This window comes from Heteronotia binoei, chromosome 3 (assembly GCF_032191835.1).
Source record: "Heteronotia binoei isolate CCM8104 ecotype False Entrance Well chromosome 3, APGP_CSIRO_Hbin_v1, whole genome shotgun sequence".
NCBI classification, from domain to species: domain Eukaryota; kingdom Metazoa; phylum Chordata; class Lepidosauria; order Squamata; family Gekkonidae; genus Heteronotia; species Heteronotia binoei.
The window spans coordinates 134,392,417-134,419,473 of record NC_083225.1 but is presented as its reverse complement, the minus strand read 5'-3'; the positions used below and the strand labels follow the sequence as shown (position 1 = coordinate 134,419,473).

General features: G+C 42.7%; 1 protein-coding gene and 1 long non-coding RNA gene across 6 annotated transcripts in view; one reads left to right on the top strand and one right to left on the bottom strand.

Moving 5' to 3' along the window:
- Nucleotides 1–2: 2 nt before the first annotated feature.
- On the bottom strand, nt 3–6,542 carry LOC132568552 (uncharacterized). The gene is made up of 2 exons (XR_009555197.1): nt 6,457–6,542; nt 3–254 (listed from the first exon to the last, which is right to left on the bottom strand). It is a non-coding gene; the product is annotated as an uncharacterized LOC132568552 (long non-coding RNA).
- A 34-nt stretch (nt 6,543–6,576) lies between these two features.
- ARL6 (ADP ribosylation factor like GTPase 6) overlaps nt 6,577–27,057 on the top strand; it is a 35,059-nt gene continuing 14,578 nt past the window's right edge. For 2 of the 5 annotated variants that reach the window (XM_060234499.1, XM_060234498.1), the window contains exons 1-4: nt 6,590–6,812; nt 10,628–10,799; nt 15,217–15,278; nt 15,775–15,843. In XM_060234499.1, coding sequence (XP_060090482.1) covers nt 10,677–10,799; nt 15,217–15,278; nt 15,775–15,843 — 254 coding nt within the window. In that variant the 5' untranslated portion in view covers nt 6,590–6,812; nt 10,628–10,676. Of the gene's footprint in view, nt 6,813–7,251; nt 7,430–10,553; nt 10,800–15,216; nt 15,279–15,774; nt 15,844–27,057 lie in introns of those variants that run through there. The other 3 variants (XM_060234500.1, XM_060234501.1, XR_009555196.1) reach the window with 3 other exon arrangements.

Below are 27,057 nucleotides of genomic sequence, written 5' to 3'. Positions count from 1 at the left end.
CCCTCAGTGCTGCCAAAACAAAGTTGAGCTAAACATCTTCTTGCATGGAGCAGCTGCAGGGATACTCTGTGATACTTTATGTCTCATCCCTACCCAAGTGGGAGGATGTGAACGGTAAGGCAGTCGTGGCTATCTTTCACCTTTCAGGGTGAAAAAGCAGGGTCTAGGCTGGAATAATTCTGGGGCTCCTGTGTTCTCTTTTTCATCTTTTCTCTCATGTGAAAGAGGTGAAAAACTCCACTTTTCTCCAGAACCTTTAAAGAAAAATAAAGAGAAACCATAAATGTAGTAGAGACCTAAGCACTGTTATAACAAATAAAGTAGGTTTTTCCCCCTGCTGCCAGTACCAAATGTTATTTTTCTTATATATAATTGTGCTGGACTGATATGACAACAACTAGGATACACAGCTACTGATGCCATAGGTGGAATGCTAATAGGTTCAGTTTGCTTTCTGTGTCCATGAGTAATTATATGAGATTGTATCTATTTGATTTTAAGTCTAGCCATGTACATCTTCTGCCATGGAAAGAAAAAGAAACTCCCTGCTACTTTTCCAAGTATGAATACTGATATCACACCAGAAAATTACATCTTCCCTAAAATGCTATAAACCACAATATAGTCACATTGCAAAAATATAGTCTATAAGGTTCTCTAAAACAAAGCAAATTATTGTGTATTGGAATTAATAAAATCAGTGCATTAAATGGATGATTTTTTTTTGTTAAAGTCCCATTGCCTATACAAGTGTAGTGAACATATGAACATATGAAGCTGCCTTATACTGAATCAGACCTTTGGTCCATCAAAGTCAGTATTGTCTTCTCAGACTGACAGCGGCTCTCCAGGGTCTCCAGCTGAGGTTTTTCACATCTATTTGCCTGGACCCTTTTTTGGAGATGCCAGGGATTGAACCTGGGACCTTCTGCTTCCCAAGCAGATGCTCTACCGCTGAGCCACCGTCCCTCCCTCCACTAATGGTCTGGTTAGTGGACATGACATTTAAATTTTATTAGAGACAGATTCCAACAACACCAGTATTTTTGTATAGGTCAGCACCGCAAGCAGTCTAAAGGAGAGCAACATAAACTGTCGAAGGGCACTGTGGAGGAAAACTATAACAGGAAAAAGACAACGCTCTTCCAGACCAGGTGGAATTTCCACTCACTGGGGAAAGAGTGCTGAACATAATTATGGTATATGGGTAAGCAACTAATATATTAGCAGATACATTAGCAAATACGTATGCAAGCATACATATACACATCTGTAAGTATATTCATACAACATGCACAGAATACCAACATATGCAGATACTCTATGTGAGGCTCCCCCACCACCAAGAAAGTCAGGACTGCCTCGTAACCTTTCCCCTTCTGTCCTTCTCCAAGTCCAAGCTTCTCCCCACCTCTCCCTGCCTTATTGGCTGCTGTGTCAGAGTGATCTGCCTGGATCCCAGCAACCTCCATGTCTTAGCCTTTCTTGCATGGGTGAGTCTGGGCCATGCTTATCCTCAGCTCTGGCAGCCAGGGCAGGGTCTAATCAGGACCAGGCAATAGCTCCTCCTGCCATTCTGTATACAAGAGAATGTGTTTCTATTTGCAGGCAAACACACACACAGGGCTGCCAACAAGGGAGGGGGACAAAATTCCTGGAGCTCAAGGGCCCGTTAAGCTATAGTCAAGCTGCATTCAGCTGAATGCAAGCATGTAAATTCATTTTACTTTTAGTGCAGCTCTGCACTGAAGCTACTAGGGGAACGGGGAAGTCTGAGCACAGTAAACAGTAGTCACTATGTGCTTGCCTCAACTTTCAGCAAGGCTATAGCAAACCCTTGCCTCTAACTGATCATTAACCAAGCAAAACTGGAACAAGGCAAGCCAGCACAGTTGATCACTACTGCAGTAACCACTAGGCTGCAGCCTGCTAACAAGTTTGCTCCCTCCAGCTATCATTTCTCTCTTCCTTTCTTCATAGTTTAGTCTGCCCATCTGGATCTTCTAAGGGGTAGAGAGTGTGTTGTGACAAAATAAAACAGGCTGACATCTCATTTTCTTAATTTCTCACTTTTTCCAGTTTTTTCCTCATTCATTGTCCTATTTTTCTTTCATGAATCTTCTTAATTTCTCCCTCCATCCATTCTTTTTCTGTTTCTCCCTTTATTTTCAGTTTTGGTTTCAACTTCTCCCCATCCCTATTCCGGTAGGCAACTTAGAATGTACTTAATAGTAGTATTAAGCGCTGTTATTATTATGAACAGAAGAGGGAATAAATGTTTTCCAGTTATCTAAAAAAAGGTAAAGGTAGTCCCCCGTGCAAGCACCAGTCATTTTTTACTCTGGGGTGACGTTGCTTTCACAACGTTTTCACAGCAGACTTTTTACGGGGTGGTTTGTCATTGCCTTCCCCAGTCATCTACACTTTCCCCCCAGCAAGCTGGGTACTCATTGTACCGACCTCATTAGGATGGAAGGCTGAGTTACCTACCTGAACCAGGTCGTGAGCAGAGGGCTCCGACTGCAGTACTGCAGCTTTACCATTCTGCACCACGGGGCGGTTTCCAATTATCTATCAAGTAAAAGAATGCTTCCCTCCACTGTTACCCTAAGTGGTTGTGAGGGTCTCCTGAGGTTGTTGGAGGAATTTGCTAGGAGATCCAGACAATGCAAGAGGGGGTAACAAGCAGGATCTCCACCTATGTTTACACGGCTGTTTCCCTCAGTAGAACTCTCAAATGAACCAGGCCTTAATTAATGGTTTTTATTAAAGAAACTTAAAAGAAACAAAATCAAACGTATTAATTGAATAAGCAATCTATAAATACTCATACAAGTTCAAAAAATAAAGGTGGTAGCTTTATAGAGACAATAAGGGAACTTAGTTTACATGGGACTATATTTACCTATTCCAGAACAGAGATTGGAGGAGAAAGGTGAGCGGAACAAACCATCATTCCACTCAAAGATGTTGTACCCAATTTCGTGTTGGGATTGTAATTTAGTGGATATCCAGATAATGCATACACACACACAGTCACTCATTCACAACAAGAGAGCCCAAGAAGAACCAGAGTGTGTATGAATATAGCCTTTGAGCTATGACGTAATTGTTCCTAGAACAATGCTGTGATGGTGTGAATGAAACAACGTATTCGAACCAGGAAAGCTGCATAGCTTTCCCAGGGGCTGCAATGCAATGTAACGTTCACATGAAAACGTTTATGGTGTTTGGTGACCTCTAATAGATATAACAAAAAAACTATTACAAAAGGGATTAAAATGGTTTTGACTATAAACTCACAAAGCATAAACCAGGTAAGAGAAAGTCAGGCAAGGTGGGGGGATGGTTAGTTGTACTGCCTTTTCTGGAAATTAATCTTTGGCATTGATGGATTTAAATGACGGAAGAGAACTTCCAAAAACCAGACCTTTGCACCTAAAGTATCATTTTTCCCAGACAAGCCTCTGGCCAGTATTTGATGACACACATTCCATGTGATTATAGGACCTAGTTTGACCTTATTTGCAGACCAGTGAAAATCTTTTGGTGTGGCCCTATGAGATGCTGAAAAAAGGTTGTCTGCAGTCACCTCTTCCAAGGTACCAGGCTAGTCCTTCGAGGGAGGAGGGGTCCAGGCATAACATCACCCCACACACACCCTTGAGAGCCAGTCTGGTGTAGTGGTTAAGTGTGCACTCTTATCTGGGAGAACCAGGTTTGATTCCCCACTCCTCCACTTGCAACTGCTGGAATGGCCTTGGGTCAGCCATAGCTCTCGTAGGAGTTGTCCTTGAAAGGGCAGCTGCTGTGAGAGCCCTCTCAGCCCCACCCACCTCACAGGGTGTCTGTTGGGGGAGAAGATATAGGAGATTGTAAGCCGCTCTGAGACTCTGATTCAGAGAGAAGGGCGGGATATAAATCTGCAATTCTTCTTCTATATGCATAGCAGTGGAATGTTAATCTGTTTTAGTGGCTATGCATGTGGAACAGAAGTTAGAACTCCTTCTCTCTACCACTTAACTGAATTTAATTACATTTTCAACATAGTTCTAGCTCCTGGTTATTAGTATTATTGTGTTGGTGAGAAATCTAATAGTCCTTTATAAAGGCTACTTTGCTACTGCAGGCATTATGTTAATATGACAAATGACATGTTTTTTTAGATGTCATAAAAATCAGTCCCAGTGATCCCAGTGCTTCTCATCTAGCACAACTACATAAGCTAGTTTGTCCCTACTTTTGTGCTAGGTAAAGGCCAGGTACAAAGATGTACTGAAATGGATTTCTTACTGATTTACTTACTAAAGATTTATTGAGACATGGTTTTTGTGAACTGAAGCCGACTTTATCATATGTAACAAGTGTATTCTATTGCAACAGACATATATGTGTGCATAAATATACAATAACAAAATTATGCACATACCTAAAAAGTTGGAGTCCAGTAGTACCTTTAAGACCAACAAAGTTTTATTGAGAATGCAAGCTTTTATGTTCTACAAGCATACTTCATCAGACAATGAAATGGCTGCCCACCTGGATATACCTAGAGTAATATTGAGAACCACAGTGAGCAAAATGAGTAGATGAGGAGGTGATTTTTTGACAGGATCAGCTCATCTGGAAAAAGGGAGGAAAGTTGTTCCTGTTTCTTTTACACTATCATGAAGGTTTCTATAGATACTAGGGGCCTGCCATGATCATCGTGCACACTTGGTGGAACACTCTGCCAGAAGACATCAGGGCCCTGTGGGATCTGTTACAGTTCCACAGGGCCTGTAAGGCAGGGACATGTAAGGGCAGCGACAGTTGCCATCAGCGCCACACTCCGTCCCACCCACCCTCCAGTGCTGCACCAAGATGCTCACTTGCCCCCTCCTCCTCCTTCCTTCCCTTACCGTCACCACTAGCCCACACAATCACAGCACTGTGCCGAGGCCCTGCCAGCCCCGACGCAACGTGCATCGGACAGGCGGCAACAGGAAGGGAAGAGAGGAGGGGGCAAGTGGGTGTCTCGGTGTGGCACCTGGGGGTGGGACAGAGCATGCATCGGGCAGGTGGCGATGCGAAGGGAGGAGGAAAGGGGCGGGTGGGTGTTTCAGCATGGCACCTGTGGCGGTTGGACAGAGCATGCATCAGGCAGTTGGCGACGGGAAGGGGGGCAGGGGCACCTCAGTGTGGCACAGGGAGTGGGTGGGACGGGGCGCGGGAAAGGACGGGCAGCTGTGGGCACAGGAGGCAAGCAAACTAGGTGCTTGAGTGGGGCACCGGTGGGGGGAGCCCAATTTGGCGCTCCACCCTCCTGGTGCCGTAGGCAACTGCCTAGTTTGCCTAGTGGGTGAGCAGGCCCTGGTTACCATGCTGGCACCTTCTTCTCCCCACCCCCACCTGAGGTGATCCCCCACCCCAATGTAATACTGGAAACTGACCAATAGCACTTTAAATGAGACACCATCCTGGTTTATAATTTCTTTTAATGTAACTGATTTTATTGATATCAATATATGTATTGTATTTTTATGTTGTACATCACCCAGAGCCTGCCGCTGGCTGGGATGGAACGATTCATTAAGTTAAATAAATAAATAATATACAGAAGTCTGAATACTGAATGATCAGTTCTTCCTCCTGCCAAAAGAGTTGCAGCAATGCCTGATGAAGTAACTGTTGGCAAAATAAAATGTATTAAACATGTTTTATCCCACCCTTCTCCCTAATGGGGATCCAAAGCAGCTCCCATTGTTCTCTTGTCCTCCCATTTTATTTTGACAACAACCCTGTGAAGCAAGTCTGGCTTTGAATCCCCGCTTCTGCTGTGGAAGATCACTGGGTGACTTAAGGCCAGTCACACATTTTCAGCTTAAGCAGCTCACAGAGCTGAAGAGAACTGGAACATTCTGGACTAGACTACTTTTACAGCAGGCAACCTGTCATGATGATTTGCCATGAAAGGTTACTGGGTGAGCTTGGGCCAATTCCATGCATTTAGGCAGACTTCAAAACTGGGTCTGCTACATACTTAAATCTTGTATAGCAAATTCATATAATAGTTAAAAGCTGGGGCAATATAAAAAAATATTGGGGAAGCAATATCCTCTTTCCCTCGCGCCTCTTTTAGAAAAAGAAACTCTGAAACGCCATTACATTTAGTACAACTTTTTAATTCACAGAACAAATTAAACTCCTGGGCTAATATTTAACTTCTAATTGCTCTTCTATCGGTATTCTCCCAGTTTACTAACTATACCAAGTAATAAGGTACACGACCCCCCCCCCCCATTCCCCCGAGTAAAGCTGCCTGTTCGGAAGTCAGCATGGTTATTTCAAAACACTACAACCAAGAGGGGCCCGTAATCCTGCCTGCCAGTACAATCCTTCCAGGACAGTAAACCCCAGTGAACCGACCTGAGTAGCTCACTGCCGTTACCAAACATTTTGTCTTAATTCCTGTACGATCCCACTATCCTTGCCCCTAAAATGGAAGCATGTATAGGAAATGACGTCTTACTAGAACGCTCTTCTTTAAACTCTTCTTTGCGGTCACAGACATAGGTGGAGAGAGAGTTTCGTTTTGGGCCAAAGAGATACAATCACGAGGAATATGTCGTCCTTTACGTTCGGCTCTAAGGCGACGCTTCCTAGCACCGCCCAAAGAAACTGCGGGAGGAAAGCATCTGTCCTCACCCTCCTCCGCCTACGGAGGTGACGGCCGCTCGGTCTCCAAGGTAACGACGCAGGCGTCGAGGGAAGGGAATGCAGCTTGCTCTTCCAAGGCCTGTCCAAGGGCTCCCTCTCTTTTCAATTCCTTCGTGAGTAGCAACCGCGGTCTTCCTTCCCTCTGAGGAAACGGTGGGGAGGGAATCTGTGCGGGCAAAAAGGCGGCGAGGGATTGGGAAGACTTTCAGGGGTGAATGAGTGCTGGGATTGGGGGTGGTTCCTTGTGTGCTTGGAGGTGGCCGCTGCCTTGACCCTGGTCAAGCGAAGAAGAGCTTTCCCAGGGGATTTGGCACGAGCTCAGCGTCTCGTTCTGAGATCCATGCAGAGCAGCGACGCGTGTTTCCTGAAGCAGCCCTTGCAAAGGATCTTTGCATGGGCTGCGGCACCGTTTAAACCAAAGTTGCACCGGGAAGTTCTTAGCCGTTTGCTTAAACCGAGTCTAAAACTACCAACTTCAGCCTGCACAAGTAGAACCGGGATAAGATGGAGGGACCAAAGTATCCTAAGTAGCTATTATTGCTCTACTTCTAGTCCATTCTCCTCCTGGCCTTTGACCACGAAGCTTCCGCAGCTTAGTAGAGGCTTTTCAAGCAGCTAACAAAGATCGTACGAAGCAGCCTAAGACCAACCCCCGCAATCTAACGGAACCTTGCTTTCGGCACCTCTCCAAGTCCGCTCTTTCAACTGGAAGTGCCAGTCTTCATAACAGGTGCCCTATACATGTGCATAACTGCCTTTATTAAAACAAAAAAGTTCCAAAGGTCAAATCACTAATTAGCTGATGTTTTTTTTTAAAATCATCCTGTGGAAGCATTATAGTTAGAATGTTGCTTGATTGAATAAATAATAGTTTAATTGTAACTTTGTAACAAAAGCAACTTAAGCAAAAACAAAAAAATCTTCCTTTGCAGATTACAGTGGTTGTCTCAGAAAAGGCATTCACTCCTATATATGATAGGAGCAGGAATGGTTCTCCTGAGAAAGTACTAATTATTTAATTTATAGGTTTTTAAGTACTTTGATTTATAATTGTTAGCAATTAAAATCTATTGGTGTATTAATGGTAGGCATATTTTTAATTAATGGAAAAGCTTTTAATTAATTCATCAAGTAAATAATTGCAGCTCTAGGCATAATGTCCACTGGAATTCTGTATCCCTTATCTCTACTCTATACTGGCCTTAACAATCTATTCTTGACTGCTCAAACAACTTTCATCCCCACTCAGACTCCTATATTGCTTCCCCCACCCTTATTCTCATAGGTGCTACAATGTGTATTGGCAGTTCCAGGATTCCAAGGTGTGATTGTCAGTATTGGTGGGGATTTTTTGTGGGGGGAGGGAGGGGGTTTCAGACAAACTGTAAAATTGTTTTGAACAAACTGAAATAGGACTTAATTGAAGGTTAGTAAGGAAGCTTTGACTTAACTTTGGCAGAATGATTCCCGTTTAGTGTTGGGGTAAAAGACAGAGATTACATTTGCTCAGTCTTAACCGTGCTTTCATTTACAAGGTAATAAAATTTCTGTTGATTTTCTTATAGCCATATAGTTTCTAAAAGCGCTAGAATTCTTGTAAAAAAAAGTACATACAGCAACTATAACCAGGTGCTATTTTGGGTGTGTCTTTGGGAAAAATAGGGTTGGCTGGTCTGGATTGGAAAATACCTGGGGACTTTGGAGGTGGAATAGGGCAAGTTTGGGGAGGGGCCTTAGCATGGTACAATGCCATAGGGCACTGTTTCGGGACCCAGTACTGGGCCACGGAAGGCTCACTACCAGGTCACAAGAAAAGCCAAAGCTAGCCCCGCCCCCAGCAAAGCATGACCTCTGCTCCCTTCCTTCCACCGTCTCTGTGTTGTGCAGAGAAAAGCTAGCCTTGAAGACTGATACAGGCTGCAAAGCCTGAGCTCTGTTTGGCTTCTTTCCTTCCCCTGTCTCTGTGTTGTGCAGAGAAAAGCTAGCCTTGAAGACTGACACAGGCTGCAAAACCTGAGCTCTGTTTGGCTTCCATCCTTCCCCCGTCTCTGTGTTGTGCAGAGAGGAACTGAGCTGCCTCTCCTTCCTTCTCCCCCTCTCCCAGTGTTTGAGAGAAAAGCTGGCGTCCGTTGGCACTTTAGACCCATGAAGTATTCTTCAAGGTATGAGTTTTCATGTGCCTTGCAGTATGTTCTTTTGGGGAGATTTCTGCAGGAGACCTGGGTGGTAAAAAGGGTGTGTGTTTTTTTTCAGCCGAGAGGGGTGGGGAGTGGGCATTCCAGTAGCTATTTTTTTTTACCAAACAACCCTTGGGCAGAATTGTTGCTGGCTGGCGTAATCTGATGGTGAGTAAGGCTTTCCCCCCCCCTTTGTCCCCCTTTCTTTTTCCCTCTGCAAGGGATGCTCTGTCTGTATTCTTGGTGCTGGGGGTGGAGGGTAGCAATATTGGAAGGGCTTCTAGTGCCCTGGCTCCACTGGTGGACATTCTGGTGCTTTTTGGGCATTGTATGAGAGAATTTTGGACTGGATGCTCCACTGGTCTGATCCAACATGGCTTCTCTTATGTTCCTATGTTCTTTCTTTCCATGTCTTTCTTTTCCTTTCCTTCCATTTCATTCTTTCCCTTTCTTTCCTTCCTTCCATTTTTACTGGATGAAACTTCTCTGTTCATCATACTGTTGTTGCAGACATAGGAGCTCTGTCAATGAAAAATTGGCACCCCCAGTTGTCGGCAGCTGGCCTTTCTATGAGATTTCTGTGTGAATGAGTGAGAGTTAGAGGTGTGGGGCAGAAAGAGATTATTGGAGATTACTGCTGTATATCTCAACAGCACTGGAAGTGATGGTACTATGAACTTGGCACCATTTTAGTGGTCCTGCATTTAACAGCTGTCTGACACTAAACTTAAACTCCTCTTGTAGATATTAAAAAGGATGAAAGAAGTTCACTGGCTAAATATCTGCACAACAGGTTGCTTTTAAAGGCATGGGAAATACAGCCAGTAAAAAGCTGCAAGCCCCTCATAAATATCCTTTTTGGAATAACTGCAGAAAAGCTTGACAAGAAAATTCAGATAAGACATTATTTTAGATGTCACAAATTAGAACACTTTAGAAGTTGAGGCATGCTTCCCTGTCAAAATATAATCATCTTCAGACTGTCAGAATTCAGTATCACCTGCAAAGTTGGCAAGTAAACTGTAGTATTTGTTGCAGGATGAGATCATAACCTACAGACCCTACCCAGTAATTGCTCAGTTGCAACCCTGCTGTATTTTGGAAAGTAGGTTTTACAAGGCTCCATAATTAAATATTAATTCTACTAAACGGTCTGTAAGATAATGAGTGAGTGAAAATCCAGTTTGTGAGTAATTAGTGAAGATTCTGTGGCTTGACTTATTTAGACAACAAAACTGTTTTGGAAATTGTGACGCTACTCATGCATTTTTGTTGCAGTTTATGCTACTCTATAGGATATGAATTGAACAGAAAGGTAACTGATGTGTAGAGTAAATGTGGATCTGTATGTAGAGGATGCTGCCTAAAGTCATAGTGTTGACTAGATGTTCTTAGTAAAGCTTTCCCCACTGCAACAGGAGAACCTGATTTTCTTAAAATCTATGATTTTCTATATCTGACTGAAAGAATTACAACCTGTTATTGTACTCTGAAAGAGTTAATTTTTTGTAAATAATTTCACTAACCTGATAGCGCTATATAGTATAACTTGCAAAACCAAGGACATTGCCCTTTAGACTGAGTTTTAATTTAGCCAATCTACTTTAGCATTAAAGCTGTTGTCAAATAATCAGCTTACTTCCTAGCTACTTAGGTTAAGTAGTTCATTGGGACAGCCCATTTGGAACCACCTTCTCTCAAGGATCTTTGTCTGAAATGTCTGAATGTGTTTCCCATCATGTTTTAAATAGGCAGATTCTTCAGAAATAGTGGTACCGACTGTGCCATTCAATCAAAATTATGGGATTATTTGACAAACTAGCAGGGTGGCTTGGCCTGAAGAAGAAAGAAGTTCATGTTTTGTGCCTTGGATTGGACAACAGCGGTAAAACTACTATCATCAATAAACTGAAGCCATCTAATGTAAGTAGGCTGCTTAGGATGGTGACAGATGGGTTCTTGTGAATGCTGAAAAACTGATGCTAATGGAAGTTGCAGATGTATGAGATTTAGCCATGCAATGAAGTAATAAGAAATTTCCTTCAGTTTAGTGTAGAAGAGTATAGATGATCTCACCAATGGGGGTGGGATTAAAATACTATGAAAATATTAAACTCTAGTATGCCAAAAATTTTATCAGGATAAAGAAACAGCATGATAAAGATGACTCACTAAGATCTCAGACATTAACTTGGGGAGGGCTTGTGGAATAGTGGCAGAGCATCTGCTTGGCATGCAGAGGATCCCAGGTTAAATCTCCATTTTTAAATAAGATCAGGATGATGTGAAAGACCTCTGCCTAAGACCCCGGAGAGCCACTGCCAGTCATAGTAGACAATATTGACCTTGATGGACCAATGGGTCTGATTCAATACAAGTCAGCTTCATAAGTTCAGCTGAGGTTGAAATAGCATGATTATTGCTGCTCTATTTAGTTTTCAGTCAATATATTTTAGTTTGATTTTAGCAAAATTATAAAAAAAGTGAACAGATTTATATACTTTTAAATGAAAATTATAATCATATATTCTACTTGTCATCCTTTGGCTTTAAATATAGCTGAAGTATTGCTAACCAACTAACATTGGGCTCACAGAATAGGCACGACAATAATAATGAAAAGATTTAAAAATAAGCATCATAATCAAAATACGAATAAAAACTATAAAAGCAAAAGGAAATGTCACTGTGTTAGTAAGCTGAAGGCAAAATGACCAGCAGTGCCATCCTAAGAGATATGCCCTTCTAAAGCTATTGAAGTCAACAGACTTAGAAGGGTGTAACTTTGTGTAGGGTTGCACTAAAAATGTCTTCTTTGTTAAGTCATTAAAGTAACACTAAAAGATTTTATTTGTTTTTACATCTAATGTGTGGAGCTCCCCTTCGCAAAGAATCTAGTCTTTTTTGTGGTATAAAATAGGGTTTTTTCCTGACTTTGAGAGAACTTTAGGTGGCATGTGAAGTAGCATAAAATACATTCAGGAGGAGAAAGAGTGGAAATTCTGGTGCTTGATTTATTTATTGCAATATCATCAGTAATAAATAAAAGCCCTTCCATAGTGGCAAATCTGAGAATTTTCATTTGTTGGATGTGGCATACACAGGATTGGCTCACACTGTCCCTGGCATGCCATTGGCTGATTCTGCTGTCCCTCACCCACCACCAGCCCTGTCAGGCAAGAGCCCCACCAGAAGACCACTGACCTTTGAGCAAGACAGTTCTCTGTGGACAGATTCTCCTGGAGGCTTACTAATCACTACTGCCTCTCCTCAGGGCCTGTTGTAAGAAGTCTGGGATAGTCCATATCCCCTCCCCCAACAATGCTGCTGTAAAGCAAACAGTGAAGCAAACAGTAGGCTGTGAGAGACACAACGCTGCTGCAAAGCAAACAGTGAAGCAAACAGTAGACTGTGAGAGACACGTTCCTCTGCCCAGGAATGTTAACAGTCTTACCTCAGAGACATCCAATTCTTCTGTGTCCTCTCTGTCAACCAGCCTAGAAAGGGCTTCAGAGCTACTGTGTTACACCTCAAATAACTTTTTATTGGGGAATATTAATATTTCGTTGTCATATTAATTTACATTGCAATATCACATTCCAGGGGTGCATGGTTTGGGAATAAGTACAGGGGTGTCTTAAGTACAGGGTGTCTTCCGGGATATCAACTGTGGCCTCACAAAAGGCCTCCCAGCACACACAGCCTCCAAAGGCAACATAAATAGTCCCCCAGGAAGTGCTAGCCAGAGGCTGTTGCGAGGCAACCCAGGCTGCTTTTCTCAGTAAAGGAAGAGAGGCCTCAGGTGAATAGAATATCATATAGTCCACCCTCCAAAGCAGTTATTTTCTCCAGGATGTGGAGAGAGATCTGTTGTCTGGGATTCAGTTCTGATCTCAGGCTCCACCTGGAGGTTGGCTACCATAGGTCTGGCAACACCCTCTCGGTGACTTGATGGCACCCAGCTGGCATGACTTAACTAGGCCCGGCTGCTTCCTCCTGTTCAGCTCTCTTTATGTATTTGAAGGTCTGTCACTTAGAGGAGGGCAGGGAGTTGTTCCTGTTAGCAGTAGATGATAGGACTCTCAATAATGGGTTTAAATTAAGGGCAGGAAGGTATCATCTGATATTAGGAAAAACTTTTTTACAGTGAGAGTTGTACAACTGTGGAATCAGCTACCTAGGGAGGTAATGAGCTCCCCCTCACAAGCAGTCTCTAAGCATTGGCTAGACAAACACTTATCAGGGATGCTCTAAGCCAGGGGTGGCCAAACTGTGGCTTAGGAGCCACATGGGGCTCTTTCACACATATTGTGTGGCTCTCAAAGCCCCCATCACTTGGAGAAAGCATTTGTCTCTTTAAATTCCTTCTCCAAACTAAGCCATCTGGTAGCTTGGAGAATGCATTTAAAGTTAAATTTGTTTTCTTTCCACCTCTTCCTTCCTCTTCCCTCCTCCATCTATTTGCTTTCTTTCCACCTTTCCCCCCATTTTTATTTCCTGCCTGTCTTGTGGCTCTCAAACATCTGATGGTTATTCTATGTGGCTCATGTTAAATTTGGCCACCCCTGCTCTAGGCTGATCCTGCATTGAGCAGGGGGTTGGACTAGATGGCCTATATGGTCCCTTCCAACTTTGTGGTTCTGAGATTCCATCTCCCTATTTTAAATGCAGAGAGGGGCATGAGAATAGAAGGTTGGATATATAGCCAGTTTTTTCATTTGATCTTGGTCAATTTCCCTCCCTGTTACAGCTTCAGTCCTCCATGGATTTTATACATATAGCTCCAGTGATGACTAGAGCCTTTTTGTTGATCAAAAGGACAGCTTCCTCCTTTTTTCACCACCAGAATAGTTGTTTGGATCCAACCCAGTGGCCTATGTAAACTGTCAGATGATTTCCTATTAGAGCAGATATTTGTGTTGAGGACTTCCTAATTCACAACCAAGAAAGGACAATCTACTTGGAAGCCCACTCTTTTCCATTCAATGTTGCTTACTCCTAAGAAAGTGTTTTTAGGATTGTACTGACATTACGCTTCATCTAGAAGCCATTTCACACATGGCAATTTTTGAATACAGAAATTATACAGTTTATACAGAAATAATCTATACATAAATTGTACACGAGACTTTTCCAAGCATGTATCTCAAAGATGTTTTCAAGATTTTTAGTATAGCTAGTACCTTAGTGTATGTCTTTAATGGTTCATGGATTTACCAATAATAATGAGTAGCAAATATAAAGAAGATGGAAAACATGTATTCATGATCTGTTTTCTTGTTTGTTAAGTTAAGATGTATCAGAAAACTGGGAATTTACAAGTTATTTTTTTTATAAGATACAATACAATGTAGAGTTGCTAAAGACATCTAGAGAATGTTACCTTTGCCATAAATGGAAATATGTTAGCAATGATGACAGTGTTATGGGGCTGGGGGATTATACTACTTTTTCTTTACTGTACAAGCCAATTTGCACTCTTTTAAAAACACTCTTGAAATAACAGAGAAATAAATAAAATAGTTCATAAAAATGATGATATTGCTGATGATTGACATTTTCTTTTACAAGGTCATACAAACCTTTTGCTGTCATGTGTTCCTGTGAATAAAGTACTCATCCTTCATTAAAAGGAAGAACTATGGCTTCAAATACATTATATTACAAATTATAGGGGCATGGAGTTGCTCATCAGTTTGATGCCTGCGGTGTCCTATAACCACCTGTGACAGTCACATTACACTCCACAGTCACTTTAGCCACAATTACACTTTCAGGACAAAGAATTCATTTCCCAGTAACAATAATATGCAGTATGGGTGCTGTCTGAAGAAGCATGATATCTGTGATTGTAGCATAGAGTAAACTGCATGTTGTTACAGAGAAAATGAGGTTCTATATAAGCCTTAATAACAGCAGATGACCTTCTGGGCATGGAGCAGGGATCACTGGAGGTTTTGAGGGGGAGGTAGTTGTGAATTTTCTGCATTGTGCAAAGGGTTGGACTAGATGACCCATAAGGTCCCCTCCAACTCTATTAACATATGCTTGATTGTGGAGAGAGGTTATTGATTTTTACCATCAAAACAAATAAGACTGCAGAACTATTAGACTGTCAATTTAGAATTGGTGGAAGTAAACAAAATCACAAATTTTCCCCTTTGTAAACATTTTTGTGTGTCATCTGCCTACTCCCAGCTTTACAATTTTATTTTAGTAACTCTTTATGGGTAGTGATCTGCGTAAATAAATACAAGTATGTGAATCCAAGACATAAAAGTACCATAGTATTAGAATTTTGCACTGATTTGTCTTTAAAATGAATATTTTGTTTTTGAAGGCTCAAACTCAAGATATCGTTCCCACAATAGGATTCAGCATTGAGAAATTCAAGACCTCTAGGTAAGCCAATTTATTTGTGTAGTTTAGTTACACATCAGCAGCATATTATCTTTTTCATTGGATATATCAGATGTAATGGTTGATTATCATAAGATGTCATGTCCCTTACTGTTCTGTTTGATTCCCCCCCCCCCCATTGCTGTCCAGACTGGTATCATATATAAACCTAGGCAGGGATCTAAAGCTTATTGGAGTTGCATAAGTATAAACGTAATAGTCAACATATTTTAAGAAAACAACTTCCTTAGAAATTTTGTTTCAATATTTCCTTTACTGTTCAAGTATCTTTGATTATTTTGATCTTTGCTTGAGTGTGATACTTAAAACTGACATTTACAACTTCCTATTGACTAGAGAGCTATTTTAAAAAAAAAAATCAGGCTTGCATTTCAAGTCAATGCATGTGTACTCAGAAACAAGCCCAAGTATATGTATTTGAGATTATAACACTGAATTAATTTAAATTCCAATTATGTATTTTATTGTCTCTTTATAGTTTGTCATTTACTGTGTTCGATATGTCTGGACAAGGTAGATACAGAAACCTCTGGGAGCACTACTACAAGTAAGTAACTTTTTAAAAACACCTACTGTCTGCATTATTAACAGGGTTTTTTTGGGGGGGGGTAGAAGTCATCTGATACTTCGTGATAATTTTTAGTAGTTTAGAAAAGTTGTAAAGTAATATGAAAGTGTGGTGATTAGAGGATCTGGAAGATTCCTTACTTTACCATGGAAGCTAACTGGGTGACCTTAGGACAATCACACATTCTTAGACTAACCTACTTCATGGGGTGGTTGTGAAATGGAAGAAAGGGGAATGATGTAAGCCAGTTCAGATCCTCATTTGGGAGAGAGGCAAGTTATAAGTGAAGTAAGTAAATAAATAAATGCTATTAGAATAACTAATTTTTAAACCTAAGATTGCACTAAAAATGAACACTTCTTGTCTTGGAGTTATCTGGTATTTACTTTGTGAAGGTATGAAAACATCTAATTCCTAAAATAGCCATATATGCTTTCAAAAAGCGGTTCTTTTCAGCTTTGCTAATACAAATATTGCATAATAATAAAAAGCTCACAGTAAAAAATGCAGCATAAACATAATACAGCATGTAAAAGAAAATCAACTCTTGGCAAAAATGATGTCTTAAAGAAAGGTCCCTTGTGCAAGCACCAATAGTTTCTGACTCTGGGGTAACGTTGCTTTCACAACGTTTTCACAGCAGACTTTTTACGGGGTGGTTTGCCATTGCCTTCCCCAGTCATGTACGCTTTCCCCCCAGCAAGGTGGGTACTCATTTTACCGACCTCAGGAGAATGGAAAGGCTGAGTCAACCTCGAGCCGGCTACCTGAAAACCCAACTTGCACCAGGGATTGAACTCAGGTCGTGAGCAGAGGTTAGGACTGCAATACTACAGCTTTAACACTCTGCGCCACGGGGCTCTTTCTTAGCTAATTGTAATTTTAACATTTTAGACCAAGATAGAAAATGTTGCTTTTTTAACAGTCTTTGCAGACATCCCAAATTCAAAGAGGACTCTTCATGCTGTTTCATGTAATGATGCATGGCACAATTTGAAAGGATGGTGGCACCTAAATTACTACTGTAATTACTGGTTCATACAAGAACTATGTTTTGGTTTCTTAAAAGTCTCATATGAAATGACTTCATTTGGAATTCCTTAATTTCTTTGTTTCCTAGCTGTGTTAAATATGTGTGTGGCCATACAGAATGCTAAACTGCTCTGCCATTTATTCATTGAGCAACATTTTTGTGTGATGCACTTCTGGATATTGGACAAAGTTATCATAAGGTCATGGCACTTGGAGACCTTTATACAAACATATGTTTTTATTAAACTTTTGAAAGGAATTTTAATTACATTATGGATATAAAATGCACAAATTGGAACAATTAATAAAAAAAAATTGATTGGATCCACACCAGGCCTTGCACAAATGGAAGGCACTTCTCCTGGGACAAGGTGGTATCAAAGATTTTGGTGACTTGCAGCTTCATGAGCCACATTCCACATTATTCCCAAAGGCCCCCCCAACTTTCTAGAGTGGTTTTGGGGAGCTGTGGAATAAATGGAACTCCATCTGAGGTTTTTGGAATCCCTCTTATTATATTTGTAGTATAACCAAGATATTTAAAAGCATTTAAATTACCATTAAAATTGTTTCTGGGGGGGGGAAAAACTGGACATTGACCTCTCTGTCCTAAATTTTAATATAACTAGTCCTTGATAATTAGACATTTATTGTTATACTACTGTGAGATAGTGTTAGTCTATTAACATATTAAAAGTAATTACAGTTGGGATCTGTTGCCTGCGTCTTACAAACAATAAAACAGGCCAGTGCAGCAACTCAGATGATCACAACAGGGTTTACTGTGTATCTCCTCTAGTAAGAGTGTACAACCAGCTGATCTCATGCTTTTTTTGGTGTTGGCCCCACACCAATTTGTAAGGAAGGTGCTTTCTGTCTTTTACAAGGTAGAAAATGAAGCTTATTAAGAAGAGCATTTGAAGGGATATTTGGCAGGGCCAATCTGTTTAAGTTATATGATTATCATAGGTCCCTGTTGGTACTGTTATTTTAGTGTGTTCTCTCTCTTTTTCTTTCTTTTTTTTGATGCCACATTTATTCCTGAGTACAAAGAAAGCAGGTTATATTTTGTTGGTATAGTGTCAACAGCTTCCCAAATACTTATATGAGCAGGTCTTCTGGAAACACTAAATTTTGCTTGACTAGTTTAGAACACTGTTTCAATTTTCTAGATATAGGACACTAAGACAGACTATAAATTGAAATACTTTTGAACAAAGTTAATACTTGCAGAATGTAATGATGATCTTCTACAGGCTGGCTTCAATTGAGAGCCTTCCAGCGGCTCTGCTCCTATAGCTACAAATTGTAGAGTGCTTTGGGCCTAAGTAATTTTTTAGAATCTTCACATTTTACATCTACCCCCTATTCCAGCCATGACTGTTCTAACAGAGAGATGTACTTCTGCTCCATAATGATTTCCAGTATGATATTTTGGATTTTATATTTGTTTATTTATTTAATTCCATTTTTAACTCGCCCTTCCCATAGAACAGGCTCAGGGCGGGTTACATTATAAAACAGTCAGCAGTACAAACAATAAAAAATCAATTTAAAATATATAAAATCTAAAATTAGACAGATTAAGATGGCAGATTCTGCCTCATAGATGCGACCTATTGTCCAGGCCCAGCAGATCTTGTATCGCTGGGTTGGAATGATAACAAGTGATGCCCAGGGCCTCAGCTGAAAGCCTGGCAAAAGAGCTCTGTTTTACAGGCCCTGTGGAATTGAAGCAGATCCCGCTGGGCCAGGATCTCCAGGGGGAGCTCATTCCACCAGGCAGGAGCACATTAACAAAACCATTCAGGTTTAATTATAAGGCAATGATTATGTACATTATAAAAGATTTACTGTTGTTAACAAGGTTTCCTGGTTTGGGAGGGAAGACTGAACTATTTAAAAATCCTTGCTTTCCACATTCTAATTTTCTTTTTCTGATTTTACCAATAAATATAGTTGATGGCTTTAGATACCTGGCAAAAATTACACAATAATTCTGTGAGTGGATTTGTTAAAAATTATAGCACCAGTGGGCAAATCCAGGTTGAATTTTCTGTGTTGCTATGCAACTGTATTGTGTCTGGATTAAATCTGTGCTTTGTTTCAAATAGAATTTGCAGAGTTCAAAATTTCATTTATAGTATCTTTCATGGGCTAGTTCACAGCCAAAGAATCTCAGGATTTTAGCCGTATTAAAATTTAATTATTGTTTAGGTATGGGAAAAAGTTAAGCCACAGAATTTCTCATTAGTTTCTAACACTGAGAAATACAACAGTCTTTGGATTCAGTATGGAGAGGTTGGTCATTAATACACTTCAGAACATGCACAGGCAGCTGTCATACTCTCAACTGACTTTCTTGTGACGTAAGTCCAACAAAATTTAATTTTGAATATAAGTTTTCATGTGAATGCACACTTCTTCAGATAGTAGTTTGCATGCACATGAAAGTTTGTACCCAGAATTAAACTTTGAGGATCGTAAAAATGCCACTAGACTCAAACTTTGTTCTGTTACTTCAGACCAGGGGTGGCCAAACTGCAGTTCGTGAGCTGCATGTGGCTCTCAGAGCCTCCCAGCTCCCCCCTCCCCCCCCCCCCCCGTGGAAGCACAGACCCACATAATTTTTAAAGCTTCAGCCTGGCACCGTATGAGGAGGCCTCTACTTGCTTCTTTACCCACAGGGGTGCAGAAGATGACCCTCCCAGCAGATTGTGGAAGAGGAGGAGCTAGGGTGATGGGTGTGAGCCAGTGGGATGGCATGGAGAGGGAAGGCCACAGGAGCCCATCACTGCCATGGCCAGCATTGTCAGGGGGAGGCGGGGTGTATGTGTTTGATGGGGGGTAGAGAGGGAAGGCTGTGGGAGCCCATCTCCCCGCAACAGTGCAGCCCAGCACCCTTTATGGGCTTGCCATGTCCAGCATTGTCAGGGGGAGGCAGGGTTTGTTGGAGGGAGTGGAGGGAAGGTTGTCTGCTTTCCCCTCATATGTGTGGAAATTACTTGAGAAGACTATTCAGGCTTCCGGTTTGGTTTTCATGGAGAATTGACGTGCTTCCCAGTGGGGAGCAGACCAGACCCTCTATTCTGGGCAGAGAAGGTGTTTTAATACCTGCTGTTTACATCTTCTAGGCAAGAGGATGGCTAGGGTGACCATAATGTCTGAAGGCCAGCCAGGGACACCTTGGGGGGGAAGGGGGGAGGCAGGGGTGCGCGCGCGAAGTGCGCATGCCGCCGGAAACAGGAAGTGACGTCAATTCCGGTGATGTCATGCCACTGCCGGAAACAGGAAGTGACGTCACTTCCTGTGACATCATTTCCCCGCGTCACCTGCCGGAAACGGGAAGTGACATCACTTCCTGTGACATCACTTCCCCCAAATAACATCATTTCCCCCAAATGCCACTGCCAGAAACAGGAAGTGACTTCACAGCACTTCCTGTGACGTCCCCAAAAATCCCCCAAATATCACCGTCGGAAACAATTTTGTTCTCAAATCCTGTATATACTTCATCAGTATATGGGATAAGGCACTTTCTCAACTGTGCTGCATAATGCAGCCTATTTATTTTGTCCTGTTGGCTCTGTTGGCTCTATCTGTGCCACCTTCATCACTTTCGGGGTGTGGATCCCCCAGTGGGGTGGTCTCCCGACTCCCTCCGCCGGCTGTTTCTGATAGCCCTGCGCCCCCTCTTTCATTTGATATGTGTCCCGTGCGGGTGCCACCCTCCCGCCGGGAGATGCCGCAAAATGAGCCCCCTTGAGGCTTATGGCGGCAGGGCTCGGGGGAAGCGAGCTAGACTGCTGTTCTTTTGGGGGGTTATAGAGTGTTTCGAGCCCGTCCCTGTGGCATCGGTCCCATCATTGTGGGACCCAGGGGGCCGGCGCAGCGGCCCGTCGAAGCAGCCTGTCACTAATAACACAGGTCGAGATGCAGGACAGGAACCCGGAAGTGACTGACAGGCTGCTTCAGCAGGCCGCTGCGCCGGCCCCCTGGGCCCTACAACGATGGGACTGATGCCACAGGGACGGGCTCGAAACACTCTATAACCCCTCAAAAGAACAGCAGTCTAGCTCGCTTCCCCCGAGCCCTGCCGCCATAAGCCTCAAGGGGGCTCATTTTGCGGCATCTCCCGGCGGGAGGGTGGCACCCGCACGGGACACATATCAAATGAAAGAGGGGGCGCAGGGCTATCAGAAACAGCCGGCGGAGGGAGTCGGGAGACCACCCCACTGGGGGATCCACACCCCGAAAGTGATGAAGGTGGCGCAGATAGAGCCAACAGAGCAAACAGGACAAAATAAATAGCACAGTTGAGAAAGTGCCTTATCCCATATACTGATGAAGTAAATACAGGATCTGAGAACAAAATTGCACCAGAAGACACAAACACAAAGCTCCCTTACACTGAATCAGTGCTTGGGTCCACCAAAGTCAGTATTGTCCACTCCAGTCACAAACACAAAGCTCCCTTACACTGAATCAGTGCTTGGGTCCACCATAGTCAGTATTGTCACATAAGAACATAAGAGAAGCCATGTTGGATCAGGCCAATGGCCCATCCAGTCCAACACTCTGCGTCACATAAGAACATAACAGAAGCCCTGTTGGATCAGGCCAGTGGCCCATCCAGTCCAACACTCTGCGTCACATAAGAACATAACAGAAGCCCTGTTGGATCAGGCCAGTGGCCCATCCAGTCCAACACTCTGCGTCACATAAGAACATAAGAGAAGCCCTGTTGGATCAGGCCAGTGGCCCATCCAGTCCACCACTCTGCGTCACATAAGAACATAAGAGAAGCCCTGTTGGATCAGGCCAGTGGCCCATCCAGTCCAACACTCTGCATCACATAAGAGAAGCCCTGTTGGATCAGGCCAGTGGCCCATCCAGTCCAACACTCTGTGCCACATAAGAATATAAGAGAAGCCCTGTTGCATCAGGCCAGTGGCCCCTCCAGTCCAACACTCTGTGCCACATAAGAATATAAGAGAAGCCCTGTTGCATCAGGCCAGTGGCCCCTCCAGTCCAACACTCTGTGCCACATAAAAATATAAGAGAAGCCCTGTTGCATCAGACCAATGGCTCATCCAGTCCACCACTCTGGTCACATAAGAACATAAGAGAAGCCCTGTTGCATTAGGCCAGTGGCCCCTCCAGTCCAACACTCTGTGTCACAGAAGAACATAAGAGAAGCCCTGTTGGATCAGGCCAGTGGCCCATTCAGTCCAACACTCTGTGTCACATAAGAACATAAGGAGGGAAGGAAGGGAGGAGGGAAGGGGAGGGAGGGAGGAAGGAAGGAAGGAAGGAAGGGAGGAGGGAGGGAGGGAGGGAGAGAAGGGAGGGAGGGAAGGAAGGAAGGGAGGAGGGAGGGAAGGAAGGGAAGGAAGGGAGGGAAGGAAGGGAGGGAGGGAAGGAAGGAAGGAAGAAAGTAAGGAAAGAAGGGAAGAAGGAGGGAAGAAAGGAAGGCCGCCCCCCCCCCGCTTTCGGCCCCCTTACCTGCTTCCAGGGTGGCGGTCGGCGGAGAGTCCAGCGGCGGCGGCGAGCGGCGGCGGAGAGGCCTTCGCTGGTTGGCGCTGGTCCCAGAAGGCCTTCCAGAGTCTCTGGTCCCAGAAGGCGCTGGTCCCAGAAGGCCTTCCAGAGTCTCCGCGGCCTCCGCTGGTCGCTGGAGGCCCTCCAGAGTCTCTGGAGGGCCCCCAGCGACCAGCGGAGGCCGCGGAGAGGCCTTCGCTGGTCGGCGCTGGTCCCGGAAGGCCTTCCAGAGTCTCTGGAAGGCCTTCCGGGACCAGCGCCGGCTGGCCCTCCACCACCGCCGCCGGGCCCCGCGCGTGGGCGGGGAAGGCGGCGAGTGAGGGAGGGAGCGTCCCTGCGCTTGCGCAGGGGCCCTGCGCACGCACAGGGACGCTCCCTCCCTCACTCGCCGCCTTCCCCGCCAGCGCCCGCGGCCCACCGCCTCCGGGGCTGGCTAAACCGGGACCTCTAAATGGTCCCGGTATAGCCAGCCCGGGAGGCGGGAATAGGGGGCCAGAACCGGGACATTCCCGGGCGCCCGGGACGGTCTGGCTACCCTAAGGATGGCCAAGATATGCTTTTAAATTTCTGAGGAGATGTACTAAGAATCCCAGGGTTTCTTTTTGGCTTTGAAGAGTCTCTGGAGAAGGATCGTATTCCAGCGTCTATAGACGTATCTGGGGTCATTAAATCGACATAAATTCAACATGTGCCAAGCTTCTTAGGGACTAATTAATCTTGGATGAGAAACAGACCACTGTGTTTTCAAAGGGACTTCAAAGGTAAAAAGATCTTTATCTGTTGCTCCGGGACTAATTTGGGAAATATTTGGAAGGCAAATGAAGGTCTGGACACTTAAACAACTTGTAATAATAAAGAAGAAAGAGGAGCGGGAATTTTGGACTGAGTTAAATAGACATAAGGCTTTAAAAAAAGGCAAAAGCTGAAATTGTTTTGAATACTTGCGGTCACCTCCTCCGAGAGTTGAAGAACTGTAGATCAACAAGACGTAACAGGAAGTGGTGTCTGGGAACATCGTGAGACTTCATAACAATAGAAACGAGACTTTGTGGCAAGAGTAGACGGAAGAGGCCATTAAGAGAAGGGAAAATTACAGGCATCCTAAGCCTCTCTAGGACTAAACCATAGAGAAACATCTTTCACCATTTTGGAAAACTACAATTTTTAAAAATTAATATCTGGACTCTGGGGCATAGGAGGGAGGCGATTTTGGACTTATCTGAAAGGGCATGCCCTAATCTATAAGACTTTGGTGACATCAGTTGTAAAGCCTATATTTACAATGGGAAGGCAGTGATATCAGCCCAAAAACCACTACAGACAAGAGCTAAGACACTAGAAGAGGGCAAAAAGGCCGATAAAAAAGAACAGATGGATGCCATGGAAGCAAGATTGTCCAAAGTGATTAAAGACTCTATAAGTGAATGTAAGAAGGAATTTAAAAAAGATATAAAAGTTCTCAGTAAAGAGTTTAAAGCAGTATCAAAAAAAAAAATCCAAGAGGTTGAAGAGAAAGTGAACACCATGATGAAAAGATTAATACAGTGGATTCCACTATTAAAAAATTGCAGGACAAAGCAGTACTGCAGGACTGTAAATTAATGGAAAATCAGATACGTTTGAGAGGTGTGCCTGAAAAGGATGGTGATTTAAGGAAATACATAATAAGGATTATTGTTGAATTTGTTGGAGATGATCCTGACGAGACTAATTACTTCTATGACTATATCTACAGGGTCAATTCAGAATATGCAAGGAAAAATAAACTACCAAGAGATGTGGTGGTGAGATGTGTAACAAGAGACTTGGTAGGAAGGATTCTAAGTAAACAATATGAAGGCAAGTTGATTATGGAAGGCAGTGACGTAAGAATTATGAAAGAATTACCAAGGAAGTCTTGAGTGACAGAAGATTATATAAAAAACTGACTGATCAATTGAGAGAGAGTCATACTGAAATGGTCTACAGAGGAAGAAGTGGTAAAGTCTCAAATGATAAAGTGGGCAATTAATATGAACAAGGAAATTCAGATGGAACAATGGGAATATTTATGGAAGGGCTCTATGAAAATATCGACATGTAATAACATAAAAGAAAATTGCTACAAAATGTTGTATAGATGGTATATGACACCAAAAAAACTGTAGAAAATAAACAATCAGATGTCTGATCGATGTTGGAAATGTAAAAAACATGAAGGGTCCTTCTACCATCTGTGGTGGACTTGTGAAATGGCAAATGATCCAGCAAGAAATGTCAAAGATTTTGGGATATAAAGTGAAGAAGGTACCAGAAACTTTTTTGTTGAGATTACAAATAGAAAATTTTCCAAAACAAGACAGAACATTACTTTGGTACATGCTTTCAGCTGCACGGACATTGTATGCGCAGTGGTGGAAGCAAAATAAAATTCCAGAAAAATGGGACTGGGTTATGAAAATTATGCACTGGAATGAAATGGACAGATTAACAAGAACATTAAAAGAGCTTGATATGGAAAAATTTAATAATGAATGGCGAAAGTTTCAGAACTATGTGGAAGAACATTGGAGAATGAAAGGACACTTGGTGATATTTGATAATGGATAACTTGTTTAAAGTAAATAATAGTAGCTATTTTAATTTACTAAGATAAGAATTATAGTTAAAATGAGAGTATGAGAATATATCTTGTTCTTTCTTAAAGAATTACAATAAGATAGATAATATGATTTAATTTAGTATAATAATAATAATAATAATAATAATAAACTTTTTATTTATACCCCGCCCTCCCCGCCTAGGCAGGCTCAGAGTGGCTAGGCAGGCTCAGGGTGGATTATATTGGATTTTTAATCAAATGAGGTAGTAACCATAAAGAAATATAAGTTCCTTTTTTTCTTCTTTTTAAACAGTTTCTTAAAATGCTAAATTACCTTTATTGTTTGTTATATTGTAAGTAACACCGGGGAAGTCTTGAAAATGGGGATGGGGGAGTGGGAAAAGGTGATGCAACATATTGATTCTTATTTGTGGAAAGTAATTGAAATAGTGATATAATATGTTGTAGAATAATAAAAATTGTTTTTACAAAAAAAAGAAATTACTTGAGAAGACTGAACTGTAATTTTCCTTCCTTTTCTGCTGTGGTCAAGCCTTCCTCTAGGAAAATGAAGCTCTGTTCATTCAGAAAAGGGGAGGGAGGGGAAAAGTCATGGGAAGTTTGCTGGGCATTTGAAAGCAAGTTGGTTCTTTCAGCTCTTGGGGCACAAGAGCTGAGGGGAATGCAATAGTACCTCCTGTTTCTCTCTGTATGCTAAAATGGGGCAACTGCCCGGTAAGCATATCCTGAGTAGGAAATGACAGAGTTGTCCTGCAACAGAATAATGCTGTTTGATTCTCCTCCCCCACCCCCAAATCCTCAAAGGAGATTTTGAATGTCTCCTTCGCAAAAACACTTGGAGAGTAAGCAAAAATCTGACCCCGGAAACCCACCAACCTACAACAGGATCAATGATGTATGTGTATGTATTTTTTTTTCCAAGCTGTACTTAACATTCATGCCAAAGTGAAGGAAGCTTTTCTCTTTCCTCATCCACATCTCCTTTCACCAGAAGAGGAGGAGGGGGGAAGGGGGGGGATGAGGTGGAGGCTCATAGAGAGAACTTGTCAATGTATAACCATTTTTTTCCACATAGTGATGGAGGAAAATAGAGACAGCCCTTGAAGAGTTTTGCTTCCCTATAATTCCTTGTTCTAAAGCAGCTGATTGCAAAACCTAAAAAGGACAGGTAGGGAATTAAAATGCGATAGGAAGGCTCTGACCCCAATCCAGAAGCTTATGCAAAAGACTGGAGAGCTGCTTGCCAGGATTGTCTTGATTCCTTTTTTTCTACACTTGCCACAAACTTAGAGTAGGACACATCATCATTCGTTTTTGAGATGGCACAATCTGAATTCATAGAAACTGTATTCTAAATACAGACAACTCATACATTTCAACAAAGACATGGTGCCAGATGTTTTATTTTCTAACTTTCTAATGTTCCCTGACATCGACTTTGTCTTTTCATCATAACTATGTACCAAATTCTTCTGAGCTAGCCACCAGTAATTTGGATGAGGCAGGACCAACCAATTCAACCCTTCCAACACACACACCCCTTAGCCCTTTGTGTTGTCCCTGAGAAGAGAGTACCTGGCCGCAGAAGGCAGGAAAGTTTGTTCTGCTGATGGGAATGCCTTCCATTTAATGGAAAATTAGCACTGGCATTCCTTTTAAAACAGACATATGGAAACAGATAATCCCTTTGCTTGCTCCAAAGCAACACTTTTAAGTACTAAACCACAGGGCTTTGTTGAAATGATTATTTTCTTCAAATAATACTCTCTACAGGTTATCAGCCCACTGAAGAGATGTCAGGAGTTTGTTTACTCCAGGTGTCATATGAAAACCTTGTGCCCCAGCCAAAGATCACTCGTTATACATGCGGCCCCTTGCCCAGATTGCCCGAAGGTATGGGTTGGGGTGTCACCAGTATGCTGATGACACCCAGCTCTATCTGCTGATGGATGGCCAGCCTGTCTGCGCCCCGGAAAACCTTGACCAGGCACTACGGGCCGTGGCTGAGTGGCTCAGACTGA